This window comes from Aspergillus nidulans, chromosome VI (genome assembly GCF_000011425.1).
Source record: "Aspergillus nidulans FGSC A4 chromosome VI".
In the NCBI taxonomy this organism is placed as follows: Eukaryota; Fungi; Ascomycota; class Eurotiomycetes; order Eurotiales; family Aspergillaceae; genus Aspergillus; species Aspergillus nidulans.
In genome coordinates this window covers 1,684,114-1,706,085 of record NC_066262.1, presented here as the reverse complement: position 1 = coordinate 1,706,085, position 21,972 = coordinate 1,684,114, and the positions used below count along the sequence as shown (strand labels likewise).

General features: G+C 50.3%; 8 protein-coding genes across 8 annotated transcripts, besides 1 other annotated feature; 5 read left to right on the top strand and 3 right to left on the bottom strand.

Moving 5' to 3' along the window:
• Positions 1-21,972: part of a sequence feature (contig 1.51 915..1114266(-1)) that runs on past both edges of the window.
• Positions 209-6,561, top strand: hir3 (the record flags this gene model as incomplete). Its single annotated transcript, XM_655635.1, has 4 exons — positions 209-4,488; positions 4,546-4,768; positions 4,827-4,982; positions 5,035-6,561. The coding sequence occupies 4 exons, from the start codon at positions 209-211 to the stop codon at positions 6,559-6,561; spliced, it is 6,186 nt and encodes a 2,061-aa protein (XP_660727.1).
• Positions 6,715-9,611, bottom strand: ANIA_03124 (kinesin family protein). The gene is made up of 6 exons (XM_655636.2): positions 9,192-9,611; positions 8,125-9,142; positions 7,951-8,081; positions 7,382-7,903; positions 7,274-7,334; positions 6,715-7,217 (listed from the first exon to the last, which is right to left on the bottom strand). The coding sequence occupies exons 1-6, from the start codon at positions 9,543-9,545 to the stop codon at positions 6,886-6,888; spliced, it is 2,418 nt and encodes an 805-aa protein (XP_660728.1). The 5' UTR covers positions 9,546-9,611; the 3' UTR covers positions 6,715-6,885.
• ANIA_03125 (putative RTA1 domain protein) lies at positions 10,182-11,607 on the top strand. The gene is made up of 4 exons (XM_655637.2): positions 10,182-10,261; positions 10,308-10,407; positions 10,454-10,603; positions 10,652-11,607. Exons 1-4 carry the CDS (start codon positions 10,237-10,239, stop codon positions 11,394-11,396), a joined length of 1,020 nt encoding a protein of 339 aa, XP_660729.1. The 5' UTR covers positions 10,182-10,236; the 3' UTR covers positions 11,397-11,607.
• sec11 (signal peptidase complex catalytic subunit SEC11) lies at positions 13,051-13,950 on the top strand. The gene is made up of 3 exons (XM_655638.2): positions 13,051-13,358; positions 13,412-13,607; positions 13,674-13,950. Exons 1-3 carry the CDS (start codon positions 13,214-13,216, stop codon positions 13,909-13,911), a joined length of 579 nt encoding a protein of 192 aa, XP_660730.2. The 5' UTR covers positions 13,051-13,213; the 3' UTR covers positions 13,912-13,950.
• Positions 14,172-14,783, top strand: ANIA_10365 (putative ubiquitin conjugating enzyme (UbcB); the record flags this gene model as incomplete). Its single annotated transcript, XM_050612546.1, has 2 exons — positions 14,172-14,381; positions 14,457-14,783. 2 exons carry the CDS (start codon positions 14,172-14,174, stop codon positions 14,781-14,783), a joined length of 537 nt encoding a protein of 178 aa, XP_050468457.1.
• Positions 15,682-16,884, top strand: ANIA_03127 (uncharacterized protein; the record flags this gene model as incomplete). The annotated part of the gene is made up of 3 exons (XM_655639.1): positions 15,682-15,773; positions 15,855-16,039; positions 16,154-16,884. 3 exons carry the CDS (start codon positions 15,682-15,684, stop codon positions 16,882-16,884), a joined length of 1,008 nt encoding a protein of 335 aa, XP_660731.1.
• On the bottom strand, positions 17,096-18,767 carry ANIA_10377 (choline transporter-like family protein; the record flags this gene model as incomplete). Its single annotated transcript, XM_655640.2, has 2 exons — positions 17,096-18,448; positions 18,519-18,767. 2 exons carry the CDS (start codon positions 18,765-18,767, stop codon positions 17,096-17,098), a joined length of 1,602 nt encoding a protein of 533 aa, XP_660732.2.
• On the bottom strand, positions 19,207-21,744 carry ANIA_10355 (putative GTPase activating protein (Gyp3); the record flags this gene model as incomplete). Its single annotated transcript, XM_050612545.1, has 1 exon — positions 19,207-21,744. One exon carries the CDS (start codon positions 21,742-21,744, stop codon positions 19,207-19,209), a length of 2,538 nt encoding a protein of 845 aa, XP_050468456.1.

Below are 21,972 nucleotides of genomic sequence, written 5' to 3'. Positions count from 1 at the left end.
CACCGTGGAGCAACGCGTGAGCGGCGTGACGGGCATCTCATCTCAAGAGTCCAGACTCTCCGTCGGTATTCGAACAGCAAGTCTCAATTCCCCTTTCTTGACGGGATCGGGTTGCATCTCCGCGAGATCTCCCTGAGATGTTGTCAGCGACCGCGACTCCATTGCCACGGCCAGCACATCCTTCTGCGGCCTGATAATCCCGCGCACCATGTCGACATGGGTGGCCCTCAACATCGAGCCCGACGAGGCAATCGAGGAGGAGGTCGATGATACAAAAGAAATCCAGATCGAGGAAGCGCTGAAGCTATATCAGAACGCGCTGAAACTTCACTCTCAGGGTCCGCGATACTACAAGCAAGCTGGCGAGGCATACGAGGCCCTCCTAGATTCGGAGATCTTCAAATACCCCGAGTCGCTTTCTGATCACAAGAGAGCTGCGTTGCAGGATGCGGAGCCTCAAGTTGGTGGCACAACAAACGACGCAGTGGTAGGAGAAGCAGCGTTGGATTTCAATATAAATGATACTACCTCGAGCACTTTGCAACAGACAATCTATCTCTCTTACAAGAACCACGGACAATACGTTCTCGACGCTCTACGTGCATCCCTTCAGGAGCTCTCCAAGTTGTCTGAAGACTCATCTCACCTTTCATCTAAAATTGCCGAGAGTTCTACCACTGCTTTGGCACAGTTTGCGGAAGCGTTAGAACGCGATGACACCGACCTGAACCTGTGGAGGCAGAGCGCGAGACTGTGTAGTGCGTTGCAGAGCTACCGGCTTACTCGTTTCTGTCTGGAGAGTGTCTTGGCTGATGATGATAACCGGTTGGAGGTGCGGTCAGAGCAATTGGGGCTGGAGGAAACATTTGCAGAAGAGGGCCTCAGAAAGACGTTGCATTCAGTGCAGGATCGTTTGTCTGTGTCGCTTGTTCCTATCAAAAAGCCGAAGAAGGCTCTCCTAAAATTCTTCAAGCAGCAAAGCGATCCGTACCCCTATTTGCCTTCGCTACCAGATAACCTACAGGACCTGGACTCCTCGAGAAACCCATTGGCGTTCCGTGCTTCTACGCATGAGATCAAAATTGACTCCCTGACATGGGCCGCTATTGGTCAGGCTATCTTGACTTTCTTAGACGACAAGAATGGAACACCCTCGCTTGCCCCTGGAACGTCTATCACTATTTCGTTACCAGCAGACAGTCCTGAACTGAAAACAGCCTCAATCACAGCGCAGCGGCGACCCTCGAAGGCTCAAGTCGACGAAAATAACAATCAGGATGTACAAATGGATGATGCGCAAAGTGTCGGTGCCCGTTCGGTCACCGGAGCCCAGGGACGAGAGCTCGCCATGGAACACGGAGACGACCAGTCTTCAGTCGACCAGCGAGCAGAGAAACAATTGATCGAATCTCTTGAAGTCCAATCAATTCAGCACCAGCAAAGTACAGACCCACAAGAGGATATAAAAGCCGAGGAAGACGACTTGAAGTATCCTGAAAATACGAGTCGCAAACGTTCTTCTGGTTCTGCTATCACCGAAGATCAGGCAGAGCGATTGAGGGTCAAAAGCAGGAGGACTCGCTTGCGCGACTCACTCGCTGAAGCCTCAACACATACTGACGACGTTGTGTTTGATCAGGCCAAGTATTATGAAGATCTTTTAGAACCCTATATTCAAACCGACGAAGGGGTATTTGGCACAGTTGGGGCCTTATTGTCGAAACTTGGTGTTGAGGATCTGGGGACATTTGAAGAGTTACGGAGATCAGTGGCATCTGCAGGTGAACGAAAGGACTCGCCGGTTACTCCAGTCAACATTGATAATGCCGAGGTGCTTTTACAGGATCTCAGGAATGTCCTCACTCAGTGGGATGAAAGATTGTATCAGGTAATGCAACAAAGCGACAGCCTGGCGGGTCTTCAGGATATAAAGAGTATGGGCAGATCTGGGCTGGCAGTCTTTCTTGAACATTCGAAAAAGACGACACACAAGTTGAAATTGAAACAAACGTTCAGCGGAGAGGATGAGTTGTTTGATTTTATTCGAGCAGTCAATGGTAGCCGCCTTCACCTCCATGATGTTGTTTTCGAGTGGTTGGGATGCCTTTTGAGGCCGGATTATAAGAATTTCTTAACCCATGATAACCAGTTCAATGACTGGTCGCTGGTCGAATCATCCTATGTCGCTTACCAATGGCCAACTACCCTTAAGGATGTTGTGCTGCAGCTTTTATCCCTTGAAGACGAATATATCCACGGCAAATTGGAAGAAGGAATGCAAACTCTAGAGCATCATATCCTTGAAGCTCAGTCCGGAACCCCATTCCGCTATACAGCAAAACACTTTGCAGACTTGGAGATGATACAGGCTATCTATGAACTTCACCTCGATTTATATGCACCTATGAATGCTCCAAACAACGAGACAGACCACCGAACAAGGACTCTGCAGCAGGATCGTTTGGCAAGATGGTCCATGCTAGCACGTAGTGCACTGACTCACTTTATTGACTGCTGTCCTGAGCGAGTAAATCGAGAGCGGATAACGATTCGCCATATCTGGGCGTCCACGTTCCACTCGAATATGGGGGTTGATGCTCAGCGGGAACACATTTTACTCTGTCTTGAAGATCTCAAACGTCTCTTCAGTTGTCTCAATGAGCCTGTGCTCTCACTCGCTAACAGCTCCATCATGTCCGAACTGTCTTGTGAGGCAATCGATCAAGAGATCTCAAAATTGAACTCCATGGATTTTTTCACGCGAATTTTCAACCCCGACTCTGAAGACCCCGTTGGGCTTATCGAGACAATCGAGCCTATCGTTGAACCCTCGGCGGTTCAATTCGAGGAAGGGTCTGAGGATCGACAAAGCCTACAACGCCGTGAAATGGGCTCTTTTCTGGATCGAGGCGACGCCACTCTCAGGCTTTTCTTATGGCGTCGACTTCAGGATGCCTATAGGAAGATTGATTATCCTCCAAAGGTAGTATCTTGTCATTTGAGAAGCATCGAAACAATTATCAAAGAACTCCGAAGCCAGGCATATGTGGAGGAACCTGGTGAGCACCGTCAAGCAACGCTCGTCCGATGGCTGAAATCACTCGATGGGATGCTGAGCAAAACTGTGACAACGGTTCTGCAAGAGTCCGACAAAGCTTATGATTGCTTCGATACGGAGCATGTCAAGTCCTCAATGTCAGCTGTGGCATTTCTAATAAGACTACTTCACAGTTTTGTGCTCTACGACGATTCGGTGCGCGTTGGACAATCGCCAGGTATAGATCTGCGGGCAGCTCTAGCAAAATCACTGGAAAACTTCAAAGAGAAGATGCGTGATATGTTAGTCCGTTGTTGGGTTTTGCTATACACCCTTCTAAAAGAGGCTATTGCTCAGAACCAAGAAATGTTCGACGAGCCTTTGGAGGACCGCGTCTATTACTTACGCGCCGTGCACAATTCTCTTGGCTTGCGCCAGATGTGCAAAAGATCTCGCAATCAGTTCCTTAAACTGGTCAAGTCTGAGCTTCTCGCTTTGGACGTGGAGCAAGACATCGAGGCTGATATCTGTCAAATCCTCTTTGACATCCATGGGGTCAAATTAAGTCTAAGTGACCATTTATTAAGTGACCATGGCTGCGTCCCGGAGAAGCTCGATCGCTCGACAGCTATCATGATGATTGATTTTGTAATGAAACAGGCGAAGAAGATTAACATCAAGGATCTTTCCAAGTCGGAACTAAAGAACACGATTGAAAAGATGCAACAGTCAATTGGAACGACTAAAGCAGTTCCCCCTGTATCATACAATCGCCGCATCTTGAACGCCTATTTAAAAACCCCAATCAACCCGTCAGAGCTTGTCCGCGCTATTCAAGGAGTAACAGATCTTCCATTCATTCCTGTCCCCAGCCAAACAGCAGTCATTGCTAATAGCGGTTGGTATTTCCTCTTGGGTTATGCTGCCCTCACCAAATTCCGCTCGCAGAAGCGACTGAACCCGGTGCCTACCACAGACCTTGATGAAGCCATCAGTTGGTTTCGGCAGGACTTGGAACATAACACCTCAAGGTGGGAAAGCTGGTACCGGCTTGCCCAAGTCTGGGATTCCAAGGTTGAGGAGGATATCACTTGGTCTGCAGACAAGATCAACAATAATCGCACCGAACTGGTTACCTGGCAGCGCAACGCAATCCACTGCTACGCAATGGCGGTAGCCACAGCCGCCAAAACTGCAGAGTCGGGACCAGAAACTGGAGCACTCTTAGCAGACCTCTATACGGATTTCGGAATCCGTCTTTACTCTTCGTCTAGGGAGCCTCTATCTATGGCCGCATTCAGTGTGGCAGACTTCACGCGTCATTTCAGCAATGAAGAAAGCCAGCAGATGTATGAGGGCCGGCCATTCAAAGAAATGAAGGTATACAACGTTTGGAGACTTGCCGCCTTTCTTTTGAGACAGGCGCTTGTTGATAAACCAAAGAACTGGATGTGAGTTGCACCTTTACTTACGCCTTTTTAATGGGCGTGGTCAATTAACGTCAATAGGACACATTACATGCTGAGCAAATGTCTCTGGAAGATGTTCAGCTGCGATGACTCCGTTCGGGGATCTTCGAAACGCATCAGCCTTGATAGTGTCCTGGACTCCCTCCTCGACACCATTGACGCCCTGCCACAGCGGAAAGACTCGCGATCTGAGCCCATTTTTGAGCCTCACTATAAGCTTGTCTCTATCATACACAAACTCGTCATAAAAGAAGTTCTAACGGTAAGGACCATTCACCATTGTTACAATCGTTGTAATCATATGGCTTACTTCTCCATAGCCCGCAGAGGCAAGTAAGACTTTGGTTGCGACACCCTGGGCTAGAAAGGTGCCAGCTTGCGAGGATCGAAATTCCTGGAAAAAATACATCCTCGATGTGCTCAAGAACCTGAAGAATGCCGATAAGGCAAATTGGCATCATCGTATGGCTGTTAGGGTATGCGGCGTAATTTCCTGCCATTCTTACATTGGAAGCTCACATCTCACAGTCTGCACGTATCATTTATGACGATAACAAAGGTGCTATTGCCGCTGCAGAGGCTAAGAGTGAGCTCACGCAGCAGATATTCACTAAGACCATGACCATTCAGGTGTGGAAACCGGAGTATGAGCGCCCCGGTAGACACTTCGTATACACGACAAGATATGCATACTTCTTCGTCACTCTACTTGATCAGCTTGATGACAGAGCTAATCTCGAGCAATTGCTACGTCGTGTTCGAAAAAAGCAAGGCGATTTCATCAATCATACTAAGTTATGGGAGGATATGTGTCTAACCTACGCCCGCGTCATACGTAGAGCAGCTGGGATTAGTGAGGGCCATGAAGAAAGTGTCTTCAAACCGATAGGGTGGGAGGAGTTCTCCTCCAACACCGCCCGTCTAGAAGAGCTTCCTCAGCTTGCGCCTGAAAGTCCGTCACTTCTCGAGCTCCTCCGGGACGCGATTGAACTCAAGAAACTAAACAACAATCTTATGAAAGTCGCGTTACTTGAAGATCTTATTGCGGACGTCTACTCCCGCATCTACGAAGTTAACCTGCCCATTCTCCTCGAGCAAGTTGACGAAGAAAATAAGGAGAAGATGAAAGTCGACCATATCCTCATGACAGCTGACGGCGCAGCAACAGCCGACACCTCCACGCCGCCAACCTCCGCACCGGCCTCAGAAGCCCCTGCCCCGCGTGGCCGCACAAAAGGCATAGCTCGTCGCGACATCCAAAAGCGCGCAGAGGCCATAGTCAGCCGCAAGGTACCGCCCCGTGCGCCCGCCACTAAAGCACCAACGACGACCGAAACCGAGTCCGCAACCAACGCTACAAATTCAGTAGGTCCTAAACCAGTCGTGGAAATCAGTGTCCGCCAACCTCCTGCCGCAGTAGTAGATTCAGCAGGGCAGCAAAGTGATATTCCAAACAGTCTGCATGACAGCGCAGATGATGAAAGCGAGCTAAGCGAAATCGATGAGGACAAGCTCTCGAAGCTCGCCGCTGATCCGAAAATGCTCTTTCCCAATTTCGGTCATAGGAGTAGGGGTTCCCTAGAGCCAGACTCAGAGCTCTCTGCGCAGGCCAGTCCTTCCGGTGACGCAGATGTTGCGAATGAGAATGAGGAGGTCGGCGAGTTAGAAGGGGATGACAGGGAAGGCGAAGATGAAGGTGAAGCTGGACCGGATGCTGATCTTGAAGAAGAGAGTATGAATGATGGCGATGGCGACGGCGATGGCGATGAAGCTGGCGAGGGGGAGGGCGAGAACGAGAACGAGAACGGAAATGACGGTAATGTCAGTGGCAACGACGAAGACGACGACGTCGATATGGAAGCTGGAGAAGAAGAAGAGGAAGCCCCTGGACAGGATGGTGAAATAGAAGGAAACACGACCATGGAGGGCACGGATGCAGCTGACGGCGAGGATCCTGAGCATGTACACCGTCAGGAACAGGAACAGGAGCAACAAGTGGGTGGCGAGCAGGAAGGCGAGACTGTTTATGACACCGAGCTCGCGACTGAGCTTTGAATTGTCTTGTACGGGACGTAGTTATGATTCGCTTGAAGAGTATGCATATCTGGCGCTTTGTTCCTATTCCATTACGTGGGCTATGGGTAAGGTTATTGTACTATTATATTTGCAAGATTTCAGGTCAGGGCGCTGGAGGTATATATCTGGAAGCAATAAGACCCATATTCATCGTCATGGTTTAGTATCCATAGATTAAATATATGCAAGTACTATGGGTATAAGAATAAGTATTAAAAGAGTATGTGAAACAAACAGACATCCACCCAAAATGCCCAGAAACTCCGACTTGTAACGAGAATCGTATCATCGAAAGAAAATAGGCTAGAGATCGTCCTCCGGCGCAAGGTCCCATTTACGAGTTGCCATCTTCCTCTGCTTCTTTCCCGGAGTATTGACAGCGGGGCTTTTGAACATGCTATCAGCTAGCTTTAGTTGGTCCATCTTGCGGAGCGCAACCTCAATGTCGCTCTCACGACCCAGGATATTTGCGTTGCGGGAGGTTTCCAGCGCAGCATTTTTTGAACTAGATTTCTTCGATGGCGATCTGCAGTTCAATTCACGCTCTAAGGCGGTTATCTTACTGCGCAGTCGGTCATTCTCGAACTCGAGTTCTTGCACTCGCTCATCGGAGGATGGTTGCGGATCTTCGTGAACTGTCATGTCAAGTCAGTTCGGCTGTTTAGTACCCATAAATATACAAGTGGCTTACTCTGGAATCGTTGGGACAAAAGCTCGATCTTTTTATCGATGTGATCGTCGTTGTGGCCAGTCTAAACAGATCAGCATCGTAGTGTTAGCATGCTAGGATCTGACTCACCTGCTCATCCCACGCGGCCTGCCATCTCTTTCTCTCCTGCTCCATGCGCTCGTCCATCTCGGCCCAACATTCTTCTCGCACCTCCTGCTCAATGAGGAGGCATCTTTCTTCACTAACGATGAGTGCGGTCTCTGTCTCGGCCCGCAATACCTCCTCTTCTGTCAGCCGTAAGCTAAGCCTCTCGTTCTCTGCCGTAAGTCGCTCGATCTCGGCCAAAGCCTTTTCAAGGTCTTCGGCCAAATCAAGCTGTGGAGTATGGCGGCCACCAGATCCCTTTCGGGATCCAAGTGTGCTTGACAATATTGACTCAGCAGATGTAGCTCGAGGGACGGTGACCTCGCGAGCGAGTGCTGAATATCGCAGAATTTGTGACGTGGCATTGTAGTCACCCAACGGATCAGCAGTCACAATCATAATAGCCTTTTGTGGGTTCCTATGCATGCTTGATGTTTGATGTGATGGGAAAGAGTTCGAGAATAGGAGTTCAGTAAGCTTGCATTGTCTGTAAGGAACCATAGCAGTCTTATCCGTGTTAGTTATGTCCCAGAATAAGGCCCGGAAAAACGTACCTTATTTCCGTCCTGGATACCACTCTGCATTTGCAGACATTGTCCCAAGTACATCAGACTCTCGTTAATCTTGCCCGCCTCTACCAGAGTGGAGCCTGCGGTCTTTGCAGTCCTTGCTCGCTCCGATCCTGCTGGAGTTAGCTTAGGCTAAAAGTTAAGCAGCTGTACACTAACCGGCAAGATCCGCAATTGTGAGAGTGTTTCCTATCCAAGTCTCCTCACCCGTCCGCTTGTTTCGCATTCTTCGTTTGACTTCGAGGCAGAAGAAGCCATGGCTACGGGAACTGACACTATTAGCGCCAGTTCCAGTGACCTTTCGCTCAGTAAGGCCGATCTCAAGGACTGCCAACGCTTCTTCATAAGTGCTACAGGCGATTTTTCGAAGGCCTGCCACAACCTTTCGGTCAGGGGATCCCTCGGTTGACTTGAAGTACAAAGGCTTTCTCCTGTCTTTCTGAGATGATGTCCCTTGGCGAGACATAGCACTTCCTTGGCCGGGCACGATTGCTGGTGATAGAAGATCAAATATCCGGTCATTGTACACCTCATACATTGACACAAGAACAATGTACTCGGAGTGGGGGTTCAATTCGAGTGTGAGATGGCCGACATCTGGTGATCGGGGCAGCGTGCTAGTTCTTATGGGTGCGTGGCGGCGAGGGAATATGAGAGCAGGCATGGGGTCCTTCAGTGAGCCGAAATTAGCTTCCTGCAAATCGAAGGTGTTATACTGGTTAATGATGGGAGGTGATGGGGATTTAGGGCTGTCCAAAGCTTTTGCTTGAGGCATAAAGACGTTTGGGAATTGAACGCCGGTCCATGCTAGCGATGCCGGTTTGTAGATATATGGGGACAAATTCCAAGAACTGGGGTATAACCCGGGGGCGGCCCGGAGTGGGTTTGGGAGGGGTGAATTGCATACCGCCATTGGGGTGTGAGCTCTGGTGTTGCTCATAGGCGTCTGGGCCCTGGAATTCCTGCCGCGGTCGGACTCGCCATATACTGCCTCGAGGAACGTCTGAGCTGTGAACATCTGAGATTCCGAGGCGTCGGAAGCTGATACGGATGCTAAAAGATATGGAGGGATCGAATTGTCGGGCGGCTTAATAGTAGAGGCTAAAGACTTGAATATCACATCCAAGCTCATCTGAGTGATTCCCCTCTGTGTCTTTGAGCCTAGAATCGTATGGCTCTACGAACATCAGCACTGTCAGCATTTGAGGTGTGTTTTTCTTTCGCACCTTGCCGCTTCCTGTCACCCCTAGTGTTGCAACCAATCCATCTCTCTGCTCTAGTAAAACACCTCTGATCAGAGACTGGAGGCCGGTATCTTCGAAGACATTGAGCTGCGATGCCCACTCGTCAAACACCTGCGTGAAGCCGAATCTCTCCACCCCACGCTTTCGAGCGTCACTGGGCGGCTGTAAAGTGATATGGGTCGGAACTGAGACTGAGCTGGATACATCGTTGTTCGAATGTGAGGTATTCGATTTCTCAACGGTCAGGCAGCGTTCGGGCTGATCGTCTTGCTGTGAGATTGGTGGTCGAAGCCGCAGGTACACCTGGAACAGGGACGACGGCGAATTCGATGCCATTGCTGCAGGACCCTCGTGTTGGCCGCGGCGTCAGTACAGGAGCCGATGCAGGAGGGTGGTGGATTCGATGAACTGGCTATGCAAGGATGGTGGATGTCGATTGAATAATGGTCAATAAATGCAGCTGGCCATCAACTCTGGGACGGGCGGAGCTTTGGTTTGTCTTCATTTGGGTTAGCGCAGTGTTGGCCCGACAACGAGCCGTGAGGCTAGGAAGCTTGTTTCTGCCTGAAATCTGTGGCGATGCATTAAGGCCACATGATCGTCTGTACTCTCTGTCCTCGCCTGCGCCTCGCTCGTATCCGCCATGTTGGGGCAGACCATACTCAATTGAGAAATACGAGTGCTTCAACCATGGACAAGCATCATTTGACAATCGTGGAGCCATGGATGCTGTGGCGTCCAACCTTAGCCCTCCAGGCGCTCAGCTGCCTCTGCCAGCCAGCTAGTGCCCGGGCGTGCTATACGAGCTTGCCAATTCGGGTATCTCGTTCTCGCTACCATGAGACTGACTCATGTCGTTGATTACGGCTTCAGCAGCTGGGAACTAATTTATATAGGGTTGAGAGGATCTCAGAATGAACTTCATGAAATTAGCTTGCAAGCTTCGTGTCTTGTTGCACAGAGTATCACCAACGAGCGTTTGCCTTATACTTCCAACATAATCTTGAAAAATCATAACCTCGAGGAAATGTTTGACAAGAGGGATCCATACAGTATGTCGTGTGTCTCTGCTTCCTTGTCTCTACTGACATTTATCAGAGGAGGGGAGCATTTGGTTTTATGCTCCCAACAAAGGCGCGCCTATAGCATTCGCAATCCTCTTTGCGATGTCCGGCGTAATTCATGCATATCAGTCTCAGTAAGCTGAACCCTCATCCCTTCGGGACGGTGCTGACCCCTTGCAGGAGATTTAGATCGTGGACTGTGACCGGAATGCTGCCCTGGTCGGCCATTCTATTCACTGTCGGCTTTATTCTGAGGGCTATAGGCGCCTTTGGTGAGTGGGACAATGTACCGATCTATATCGCGAGCACTGTCTTCCTTCTGGCTGGGCCGTGAGTAAATCCTACACATTGCGATATGGGCTTTGCTAATGTCATCAGGCCTGTATACGAGGGCGCCAACTTCTTTATTCTCGGCCGCATACTCTACTACATCCCTTACCTTTCACCTATACACCCTGGACGCGTGTTCTCGACCTTTCTCGGCTTCCTCGCTTTTGTAGAAGTCTTGACGGCAAACGGGGCAGCACAGCTAGCAAATGTGGAGGCAACGCAGAGGCGGCGGGAAATCGGCGATGGCTTGCTTAAAGCTGCCCTGATCCTGCAGCTTGTAGTCATGGCCGGATTTGTGTCTCTTGCTGTTTACTTCCAAGTGAAATGCTATCGCGCCGGACTTCTCACCAAGAAGCTCAAGAGCGTCCTCACCGTCCTATACTGCAGTTGCACCTTCATAACCACACGCACCGTTTTCCGCACCGTCGAATATTTCACTGCAGCCGGGCAGCATAGCTGGGACGACCCGAACGACGTCAACCCTATCATCCGGAACGAGTGGTTCTTTTGGTTTTTTGAGGTGGTCATCATGTATGCTAACACCACGATGCTCAACATCTTTCATCCGATGCGGTTCTTGCCCCGTTCGAACAAAATCTACCTTGCTAAAGACGGGGTGACCGAAGTCGAGGGCCCTGGTTTCCAGGATCCCCGGCCTTGGTATGTTACATTCATTGATCCCTTTGATATCGCCGGCTTGATCAGTGGCAAGCAGGTTAAGTACTGGGAGACAGACGGGTCCGGACAGGGAAATCAGACAAACACTCACAAGGATGTAACTTATCCTTGTTAGGCCTGATGTTCTGGTTTGACAACCTGAACCTTGCCGTGCCTGTCATTATGGGTTCCTGATTTCCTGGTCTAGAGGCGTCCTGCTTCCGTTCTGTATATAGAAAGTACTGTGTATTCTCTGAGCGTTATCTGGTTATTGCTTTGATATAGAGTTGCATAGTATCGTGGATGCACATCCGATTTCTCGTATCTCTTCTCAATGAAGTCGTCTTGCTTATCTGGTAACCTCTCTTCTCGATCCCATATCCGAGGTTGGCTCTGGAATCTTCATATACTGCGCTGACAGAAAGTGAGCGAAGCGCCAAGCTGGCTTCCACGCTAGCCCATATGATTCATCCATATGATGTATCTTGCGGTCTATATCAGACGAACATAGGGGAGCGATAGCGCCGCCCCGTAAAGACGTGTCATCCTGGCAGTTGTCACAGGCCAATCTATACCGCCAAGATGTAGCGTTTGGCTGTAGCCATAACACCATTACTCTGAACCCAACGGATAGTCTCTGCAACAGCGACTGCCTGAAGAACAGGATCCGATCCAAAACCCTCTAATTGCGCTTTTGGCCGTATCGGAATTTAAGAGCTATTGAGGGTAACGCGAGTCGGCGAACTGCACCTCTTGTTTGATACTGACGCAGCCATCGAGCATTGACGTTGGATGGCGACCTGGCAAAAGTAGATGGGTGTCATTACTTACTTGATGACATCTCCCCTAGCGAAGAAGTGATTCGGACTTGACCTGGACCGCTCCTCCATCAATCCATAAGCGTCTGCTGATTGCGTCACGACCCATCTTGGAAGCCACCTTGAAAGCTCAAACCGCGCATATCTATACCAACGCCATGGCAATTATGACGGTGGACAATCTCGAAGCAACGTACCGGAAATCCTGCGTACAAGCACACAAATGCTTTCACCAAAGTCCCGATGAGTATGACATGGGACGATTTTCTCACTCCTCAAAGCGCATGCATTTAGTCCAGCTCAGAGTTAGTATTTGACCATTTATTGATGGTTTATTGTCAAAGTCTCTGCAAAGCGCTGGAATCCGTGCGGTTCAGGCCCTGAAAACACTCAGGGCTTGTATGAACGTCATCGCAGTGATTGAGATACCTAAAGACACGTATAAATGTCGCAGTACTTGAGTTAAACCAATATTTAAAGACTCACAACGACAACTGAAATTGGGTCATCCAAAGTGAATGGTTTGTTATCTGCTGTATTGCAGAAGCACAATATGGCCTAGATGATAGGGTATAAATCGGTGACTATGAGCGTGACATTGTTCCCGGGCGAGCAGCAGGTGTAGATATTTTAGTATATATATGAAATAATTGACTGCCAGCTAAGTGGCTCTCACATTCTTCTGCTGACTCGTTGTCGAAGCTGCAATATCTGGAGTTGTCAGCGGCCTGTCCGAGCCATTGCATTGGGAAACTCTGGAGTTTGGAGATACATTGATTGAAGTTGACGCCTAATCAGTAGAAATATATCTCAGGCGCATGAATCTGTGGGGAAACATCTTGGAAACCACTGTATAAGAGGCGACGGTTGTTGTAGGCTGTATAGATCGAAGGCGGAGAATGCCAGCTGCTGCGGGCTGCGGAGGACACCTTTCGTCTCGGTCTCCGCCAACCTTCCCAACAGCAACGCCTTGTCTCGCATTGCGCGTGGTTAACTCTAATTTCGACGAGCGATCTCAGGGAATTTTTTTTATCAACTCAGGCGACAATATCGACTCCCTTCTTATTCCATTCATCTCACTCCTCCGTACGTTCTCTGCAACACCTTTGCGACTCATAACAGGATCACTGTCGTCATGCTATCCTTCCTATCCTCAAATCTGTCGAACACGCGACAATCAATAGCGCAAGTGCTCAATTTTGCGCTCGTTCTTTCAACAGCTTTTATGCTTTGGAAGGGCCTTTCGGTAGTCACGGCTTCTTCCTCCCCGATCGTCGTCGGTACGTGACCACAATTCCCCATTATCTATACATACCTGACACACCTGCTACAGTGCTCTCAGGATCCATGGAACCAGCATTTCAGCGCGGCGATCTCTTATTTCTCTGGAACCGCAGCCCTCGTGCAGAAGTCGGTGAGATCGTGGTCTACAACGTCAAGGGGAAGGATATCCCAATTGTGCACCGTGTCGTGCGCACGTTCCCCGAAGTTGAGGGAAAGAAGGAGAAGACAGTAAAGGAGGTGACCGTGTACGTGATCTAGGCTTTCCATTACTGGGTATTCAGAACCGCTTGGCTAACTACATGATGGTTTAGGTCCACGCCGACACCGCCGAACATGCTGCTGACCAAGGGCGACAACAACCTCGCGGACGATACGGAGTTATATGCGCGCGGGCAGGAATTTTTGCATCGCAAGGAGGATATTGTGGGGAGTGTACGGGGATATATGCCGATGGTCGGGTATGTGACGATTATGCTGAGCGAGCATCCATGGCTGAAGAGTGTTTTGCTTGGGATCATGGGATTGATGGTCATACTGCAAAGGGAGTAAAGTAGCTGTAGTGGCTCGAGTCTTATTCTCAGATTTTAGCAAGAATATATTACCCTAAAGTAGACTGGTCTGGACCATAACTTCAATACGCCAACTTCAACTGACGTCGAAGCTCTGCCCCGCCAACTGAGCCCCGCCAACTGAAGCTGCAGCCTGCCTACTTCTGCTCCATGCTCTCCTTCGTGCTCTTTGTCCTATTACTTCACCCTCGCTCTGATTAGATTTAAGACTTTCAATTAACATCTACGAGTTTCCAGAAAATGGGCAGTCAAAAACGGATAGCAAAGGTACAACCTTACTCACCTTTCCCTGCCATTATCCACGCGACAAGCAAGTTAACAGCACGCCTCAAGGAACTCGCCGAGCTCACAGAGTCTCCTCCAGCGGGCATAACAGTCGAACTCGCGAACGAATCCAACCTCTATGAATGGAAGGTGTTCATGGATGGTCCCGAGGGTTCTCCCTACCACGTAAGTTGCACCTCTTTCCCTCAGCCAACCCTGCAGCGATTCAAGAACGGCCAAAGTGACCTTATGTTCATATAGAAAGGCCGTTTCGAACTAAAGCTCACCCTCCCCACCGAGTACCCCTTCAAGCCACCAAGCGTCTCGTTCGTCACGAAAATTTATCACCCCAATGTAACGAACGACGACAAAGGTAGTATGTGTCTGGGAATGCTGAAAGCAGATGAGTGGAAGCCTTCCTCCAGACTTTCCGCCGTCCTGGAGTTTGCGCGCTCGTTGCTCGGCGAGCCGATGCCGGATGATGCTGTCGAGGGACGCATTGCGGAGCAATATCGTGAGGACCGAAGGCGATATGAAGAGATTGCAAGGGAGTGGACGAGGAAGTACGCTGGTGGTGCTTCCTCGTAGGAAACTTATTGCGGATGGATTCAGAAGAATAGAGGAAGGACAATTGGTGATGGCGCGGGGCCTTGATGCGGACGCTGGACGCTGCGTTGGGCTCGACTGGCATTGAGAACGGAGGAAGACAGGCAATGGCGGAAATTCTACTCCAACCCTTTCGTTCAGATAAGGGGCTGCGCGCGGGCTTTGGCTATTGATGCTATCAAGAATCTACAGTTGCATATATTGTAGTGCGAAGCTTCTGGGCATTGATCTTTATGATTCTCTGTTACATACTCTGCTTATGGCAATAACAATGGCATTCTCGGGACTTGGAATCGGTCAATCTGCGTCTGTTTTACTAGAATTCGGCACGCCGTAGAAGATGCCTGAGAAACATTCCGGTGCTGATAGGCCGCAGTTACGACCACCAACCCAACTTTACTTCCGTATAGACGGTACAGCAAGATTTGATCTTGGCAACTACTCGCTTACTTCCCAGGAATTTCTAGCACGCGACGAATCCATGCAATCAACGACTTTACCACGCAATCACTAACTGAAACGCGGACCAAGGCTGCCATTATCGCCGCCACATTCCACCCCCATTCCTCACCACCAAAACAAAGCACTGGCTTCTAGCCTTACGCCCCAGTCAAGTACAACATTGTAGGGGTAGCCCTGGCATCTGGGTAGTATCTACGTACAATGAGACAGTTCAACTGAGACTGAGGTAGTATTCTCTTAAGCTATACTGCAGATAACCAGGTATGTAGGGATACCATGCAACAATCTGCCCTATAACCTTATTTACTACCTACTAAGCGCATTAGAAAGACCTTCCTGGCTCCTGCGCGGCATCACCTCACCATAGACACCGACTGACCTCGCCTCGACCAGCTTGTCAACGCCAGCAGACACCGCAATGCACTTCTCACTCCACCTGTCAGCCCTAACCTTACTAGGGAGTCTGCCACTCACACTCGGCGAAAAGGAGACAGATCTGGGGTACTTAAAGTGTGTTGTATGTGCCATTCCATTTCCCCCAGTTCATTCAAGAAAAAAGAGAAATTAACGGAATCAGTCCGCCGTTGTTAGGACGACCTCGTTCCCTTCCTGCGATTCAAGTTACAAACTCGACTGTTTCTGCGAAGCGAATGCCCAACTTGAGGCTGCAAACGCCAAAGAAAATCGAAATGGATTGAAATCGGCTTCGGCTTTCACTGCGCCGCAGGTTGAGCTCGCGCCGGAAGTCGAGGAGCTGTGTGCGGAGAATGGTGTTCGTATGTCTACTGATCCTCTTTAACGTTCTCTCTTTACCGCTTCTCTTTTTTTTGCCGTACCCTAATAAACTTGCGTGAGGAGCGGTATGTTGACAGTTACTTTACGTCGAACAGCAAAGGAAGAAATAACAAGGTACCTCTGTGACGATACCGCGGTCCCCGCAACCCCGCGTAGGGGGAGCACGCCGATGATTCGAATGGGTCAGAAAAAGGCAGAAGAGTCTGAGTCTGAGTCCGATTGTGGATCTGCTCATCACAAGGAACGAGACGATGAAGAGACGGCGTCAATCAGGCCATTAGCCGCAAAGCGCTCCATCTCTCCCGGCTCAACGAGACTTCTGATTCCAGAGAACGACTCGCTCGAGAGGGAAGTCGCTGTTGACAATGACGATGACGATGACAAAGAGGAGAAAGATGATGAGGACCGTATGGCCAGCACAAACGCCATTTATGAGATCGTCACAGTCACCGAGACACGCACCGAGTGTTCCTGCGCGGAGACTGCCACGCCAGTTCATGGCGATGAGGAGGATGAAGAAAACAACACACATATGAACATGTCCGGCGCCATGCATGGCACGCAAATCGCGGTTGCGATCCTGCCGACTCCATCCCAGATGAGTGCTGCCCATGCAGCCCAGTCCGATAGTGCATCTACATCATCGGTGCGCGTTGCGTCTTCGAACGACCCTGTTCCTACGGGTGTTGATGCACAGCAGAAGCATGGAGGGGATGAGGATGTTGATGCGAAGATGTTTGAAGGTACTGCTTCTGGCGTGGTTGGTGTTTCTAGAGGTGTTGTGCTGGGGCTTTTTGGTGTTGCTGTTGGGTTTGTTCTGCTATGATAGTTTATTAATTTCTCAAAAGATAAGTTATCTAGGGTTCTGAGATAAACGAAGCTTAGTGATTTGGGCTGATTCAGGGCTAATGGGCTGTGTTTAGAAAAATGAGAGGGGATACCTCATCCCATTAGTGAATTATATTGACACCTCCATATTATGATTACCATCATCGTTCCAAATTTCAAGTACCAACAACCTCATTGCGACAGACAACCTAAGCGTGAATGGCTTCCTGAACACGCGGATATAACTGCACCATCCTCCCGTAGAGATCTGGATGCTCGTTCATCATGACCTGCGGATCCCAGGCCATAGCAGAGAAGATCGTCTCAATCCCACTACTGATAGGCGTAAGTATAATCTGGCATACTTGCAACCCAATCACAAACGAAAAAGCCATGATGACTGCAGTAAAGTCACCACCATCGTTATACGCAGGATGCGTAAACTGGAGATATAGATATGCCAACAACGCACAGACATAGGACACAAATACGGAGCCCATTGTCAACACAGGGCCGACGAGGCAGTCAGCGGCCAAAGCATCGATGCCCCGATCCTTCATCATAGTCCACGTATCTTTTGCGGATTGAATGTACGACTTCCCGTAGAGCGCGATATGACAGTAGGCGTAGCGGTTAAAGAAGGTTACAAGCCAGTCAAGGAGTGAGATGAAGCAGCCTAAGATCCAGAACCCGATACTTCCCAGGAGATTGCCCTCGGCTGCTTCATGGCGCTGGGCAACTGAGCATGCTTGACGCAGGCAATTTATGATTGCAACAATCAAGCTACCGAAAGATATACTTCCGAACGAGTAGGTTGTTGCGCGCTTGAGAGCACCCCTTGTTGCGTGTGCGGGCATGCCACGGGGGGAATTGGCGAAGAAGTACCACGACCCGTATACTCCTGCGATGGTCGTGTGGATGGTGTTCTTGAGCCATTCGCTGAACCAGTACATGGCGAAAGTGACGTACACGACGAGGCCGATCACACGGGCTGTGCTACAGCTGCCAGAGCCATTCCTGCATGAGGGATTGGTGCCATCGCTGTTGGGTTCGTAGGTGACGTATATAGCGACTAAAGTCGCGGAGAACCAAGCCGCAAAAGCAACTGAGATAATCCCACCCAGCGCACTAACAAGAAACATGTGCCCGTACTTCCGGGAGACATCCATGCTCGTCCTCAACATAAACGCCGTAAACGGAATACGGGGAATCCAGCTGATAAACGCAATTATCGCGAATACGCCGAAGACAAGGAATACTATTCCTCCCCCGTACTGTTTCCTCACGATGTAGTATATCCCCGTCGCGAGTGCGAGAACGATGTTCAGTATCCCCGTGGCCCAAATAATGAATTTGGGGAATTGCCGCGCTAGCAGAAAATATCCCCATGAGAAGGCGAGCGCGACACAAAGGACGAAGATAAATAGGACCAAAGTGTTTGTGTCGAGGGAGAAGGTGTTGGCTGAGTCGTAAATTCCATCGCCGTTGAACGATTTGTTCTTCGAGTAGTGGTAGAGCGAGACTCCAGAGACGGCAACGTAGCCTAGGAAGACGGCGATAAACTGTTCAGATATCAGTTAGCATTGAAGCTGTTCTTGGGGTTCAAACAGATAGTAGAGGGTGAGAACGCACCAAAAGACCAGCCCAGATGTCGTGAAACTTGGGCCTCTCGACCTTAAAGACATCGTCGAAGCCATATACGGCCTGGTTGTAGGTCGGCGGAGGCTCCTGGGGATGCTTTGGCTCTGGAGGTCGATTATCGCCATTGTAGTTGTACGAGTTGTACTGAGCCTGGTAACCAGGATCTGGCTGGGGAACATGGCCGTAGCCATGCTCGAGGCCTTGACCGGGATTGTAGTAGCTGGCAGCCTGTCCACTCATAGTATATATCGAGTTCAGCGCAGGAATGGGATGGAAACAGGGGCAGGAGAAAATTTTGTGCGGTCGACTTGAGCCAGAGTTAGGCAGCAGTCGTCATGGTGATGCCACCTTCAATCAGGAAAGGCACAGTTACAGTGGGAGAACGCTGATCCAAGGTTCCAATTTCGGTTCAGACCCTCCCCTCGGCTCAGCCTTACAAGACTAAGATCGGCACTAAAACACTTCCAAATTCCAATTCATTGGACTGACTAGTCTATGTACATAGCGCAAATCCACTCTGCAGTACTCCGTAGATGGTCGCTTTTCTGCTCAGGGGGAATCAATGAATATACACGAAAGACTGGGACATTATAATTATCCACAAATTCTGCTTCGACATCGCGCAGCTAGATTAAAAATTATCGTAGGCGGCATTAGGTTGGTTTGGACTGTAAGTGCGTCACCGGAATGCATGGTGCCTCATCTGGCGCCAGGAATCAGCAAAGGTGCGGTCAATGCCTGGGATCGGGGTCCGAGATCGCGTCGGCCATTCGTCCGTCGCTGCATGGAGCGTGCCCTTTGTCAGAGCTTGCGACCGCCGCAATTTATCCTGTCGGACGGCTGCGCGTCGCGCTGCTCTTAGTTCTTCGATGCGACCCTGTCCAACACGGTTTTTTCGGGTGAAGCTCCCGTCCAGAAGGGCATTGGCGTCTAAAAGTCTCTTGGGCACGGTCTGCACGACCTGGAAAACCTCCATGGGGTCCGAAACAGCCATGATTTCCCTCTCGCAGGCTTTGAAGATCGCCATGGAGACGCGAAAGAAGGTTTTGGAGCCTTCGTAGAAGAACACGTCCCAGACTCGCAACGTTGTTTCGAGTGGTAAAGTGCCGATAAAGACGGACATGAGCCAATTGGTTATGCCGAGAGTAATGTCGGGCAGCCTTGAGTTTACAGAGAGCGGAGCGCTCCTTTTTGTCCCTGTATCTGCGATCTTGTTGTACACGTTCGGTAACGACTCTTTCAGAAGGACCATAAGGATCCAAAGATCGACATTTGCACCCTCAAGGCTGATTTCGTGGGTGCTCGGGAGGTAGACAGATGTAACGATATGCAGCATCCAAAATGCCTTTTCCTCTGACAGAAAGAGCAGAAAAAGTCCAGTGATGAAATTAAGTGATTGTGTATATCCAATCTGGGGGTTATGGATGGCAAACGCATAAAGAACCCTCCGCAAGGATCGGATCATCTCAGTCTCGACTACCACGGACGCTGCGCCATCGTCAAAGTTAGGTTGCCCTGTTTGCTCCGGCTTGAAGTGGACATTGTCTGGGAACGTCCGATGCAGATCCCGTTCGATGTGCTCCTTATCATCGTTGCTTGGTGATTCCATGGCTTGGCGGACGAGCTGGTCATACAGACCGGGGTTCCGATTGAGATGTTCGTAACCACCAGCATACCAAAACCACGCCGCGCCTCGAAGCTCAGGGGGTATTCCTTTTCGTACGAAACGCTTGATCTTGGGTGATTTCGGAGGGAACGTTGTCGGATGGTTTGCGGATATTCCGTGCTCACGGAGCAACTCGGCCCATTTCACTCTTCGATTCGCCGCAAAGTCGGCGTATGAAGCACTCCATGCCTCGTACTGTTCTAACGTGACGTACGGAGTTGTCTTTCGGAAGCCATAACAGTCTCTCCTATCGGTAGCAATGGCCAGCGGCGGGGGCACAACACCAGGAAGCATAACTTTAGTTTCGGCCAGCCGAGGGGTAGGGGGAGTTTCAGTTGGTGTTGGCTCAAGAGACTTTTTAGCGGATTCATCTGGAGCCTCAGACTCCTCCTCTTCTGCGTTATCCGAAGACGCATCTCCTAAAAATCGTCGGTCCAGCGAGTTCTGGCCATGCGGGTTCAGGCGCGAAGATTCCGCTGCTGATGCTTGTTCCAAAAGGGTCGCTAGGGGTCCATTTGGAGGGTCTAGCGGGTTCCCATCTGAGTGCTCTTCAGGATCTTGCTCGTCTGGATGCAGTTCAAAGTAGTGCCTGCGGGAGTAGACATCATCCGGGGTGCCCAATTGCGAGATTGTTGGTGGCGGTGGATAATCAGGTATAGGGTCGAGGTTGTGTGAGGAAGTCGACAGATTGTCATCGTCCAAGATAAGGTCCGCTGGTGGTAAGGGGTTCAAGGGCTTTAGTTTGTTGTCATTGACTAAATCTGGCGACGCCGGCTCTTCCGTCACGTCACTAAATCCATCCAGATACATGGAGATGGCGTCTTCCACACTCATGCCCTCATCCTTTTCGTACAATCCATCCGGAGTATCCGGAGATAGATCGGTAATAGAGCTGCTTTTAGTAAGAACGCTACTTCTCTCTGTTCCGCTGGCATGCTCAATACTGGAGCGCGATGTCTTGGCAGAGTTCACGCTAGACCGGAGTGCATCTCCGCCGTGTGGATCACTGCTGTAAGGGCTGCGCGGTAAAGCAAGTCCGTGAGAGCCAGGGGGTTGTGCTAATCGGGGCCTAGACCGCTTTTTATCTAGCCTGGTTGTAGTTATGGATAGTGGCACGTCTGCCTGTTTCGATGGTGTCGTCTGACGGGTCACTCGGTCATAATCTGCCTCTGGCGGCCTTCGCCGATCGTGCGGAGTAACGGATCTTGCATGTGGCGGCGGTCTATGGTAGGTTGGTCTGTATGGGCCTTCATCAGCCCGGTACCGAGGAACGGGGGAAACAGCGCGGGAGGCCGAATCGACTCGAGGAGGAAGAGGGTGTGGAGGGTATCTTCGCGGAGACCGAGGGGATTGCGGAGAAGCTGGAACGGAGGGATAGTGATAGGATTGCGCGGGACGAAGACCGTCTGCAGTTGAAGGTCGAGGGTAGATAGGATGGGCTCTCAGAGGGTCGAGGCGGGGAGGATTAGGGATTCTGCGACGACTGGAGAGCTCATGGCCGCCCATCGGACCCTGAGGAGGGCATCGAAGAGCTCCATTTCCCGTGACCATTGCCACGACCGGTGTATAGACAGTGCGCGTTGGACATTTGTTGACAAATAAGGATCCGGAAGGAGCGGGATGAGAATCGCTGAGAATCGCTGAGAATTAAGAAAAGCCGCTGTGGTATGTGTTGTCGCGGTGTTGTTTTAACGAGTGTAAAATGGGGCCAGCTTAGCTACCGGGCAAAGGGAGATGAACGAGAGTCGGAACCGGCGCGAGATTCAGTTCAATCCATGA

Coding starts and splice junctions, on each gene's coding strand:
- ANIA_03124 (XM_655636.2), bottom strand. CDS start 9,545: ATGGCATCGAATTCGCCGTCGTCCCTGTTCCAGGTGTACCTGCGGCTT. Junction 9,143..9,191: donor GGGTGACAGGAAGCGGCAAG/GTGCGAAAGAAA, acceptor TGATGTTCGTAG/AGCCATACGATTCTAGGCTC. Junction 8,082..8,124: donor CACAATTGCGGATCTTGCCG/GTTAGTGTACAG, acceptor AGCTAACTCCAG/CAGGATCGGAGCGAGCAAGG.
- ANIA_03125 (XM_655637.2), top strand. CDS start 10,237: ATGTTTGACAAGAGGGATCCATACA. Junction 10,262..10,307: donor TGACAAGAGGGATCCATACA/GTATGTCGTGTG, acceptor GACATTTATCAG/AGGAGGGGAGCATTTGGTTT. Junction 10,408..10,453: donor ATTCATGCATATCAGTCTCA/GTAAGCTGAACC, acceptor GACCCCTTGCAG/GAGATTTAGATCGTGGACTG.
- sec11 (XM_655638.2), top strand. CDS start 13,214: ATGCTATCCTTCCTATCCTCAAATCTGTCGAACACGCGACAATCAATA. Junction 13,359..13,411: donor TTCCTCCCCGATCGTCGTCG/GTACGTGACCAC, acceptor CACCTGCTACAG/TGCTCTCAGGATCCATGGAA. Junction 13,608..13,673: donor ACAGTAAAGGAGGTGACCGT/GTACGTGATCTA, acceptor ATGATGGTTTAG/GTCCACGCCGACACCGCCGA.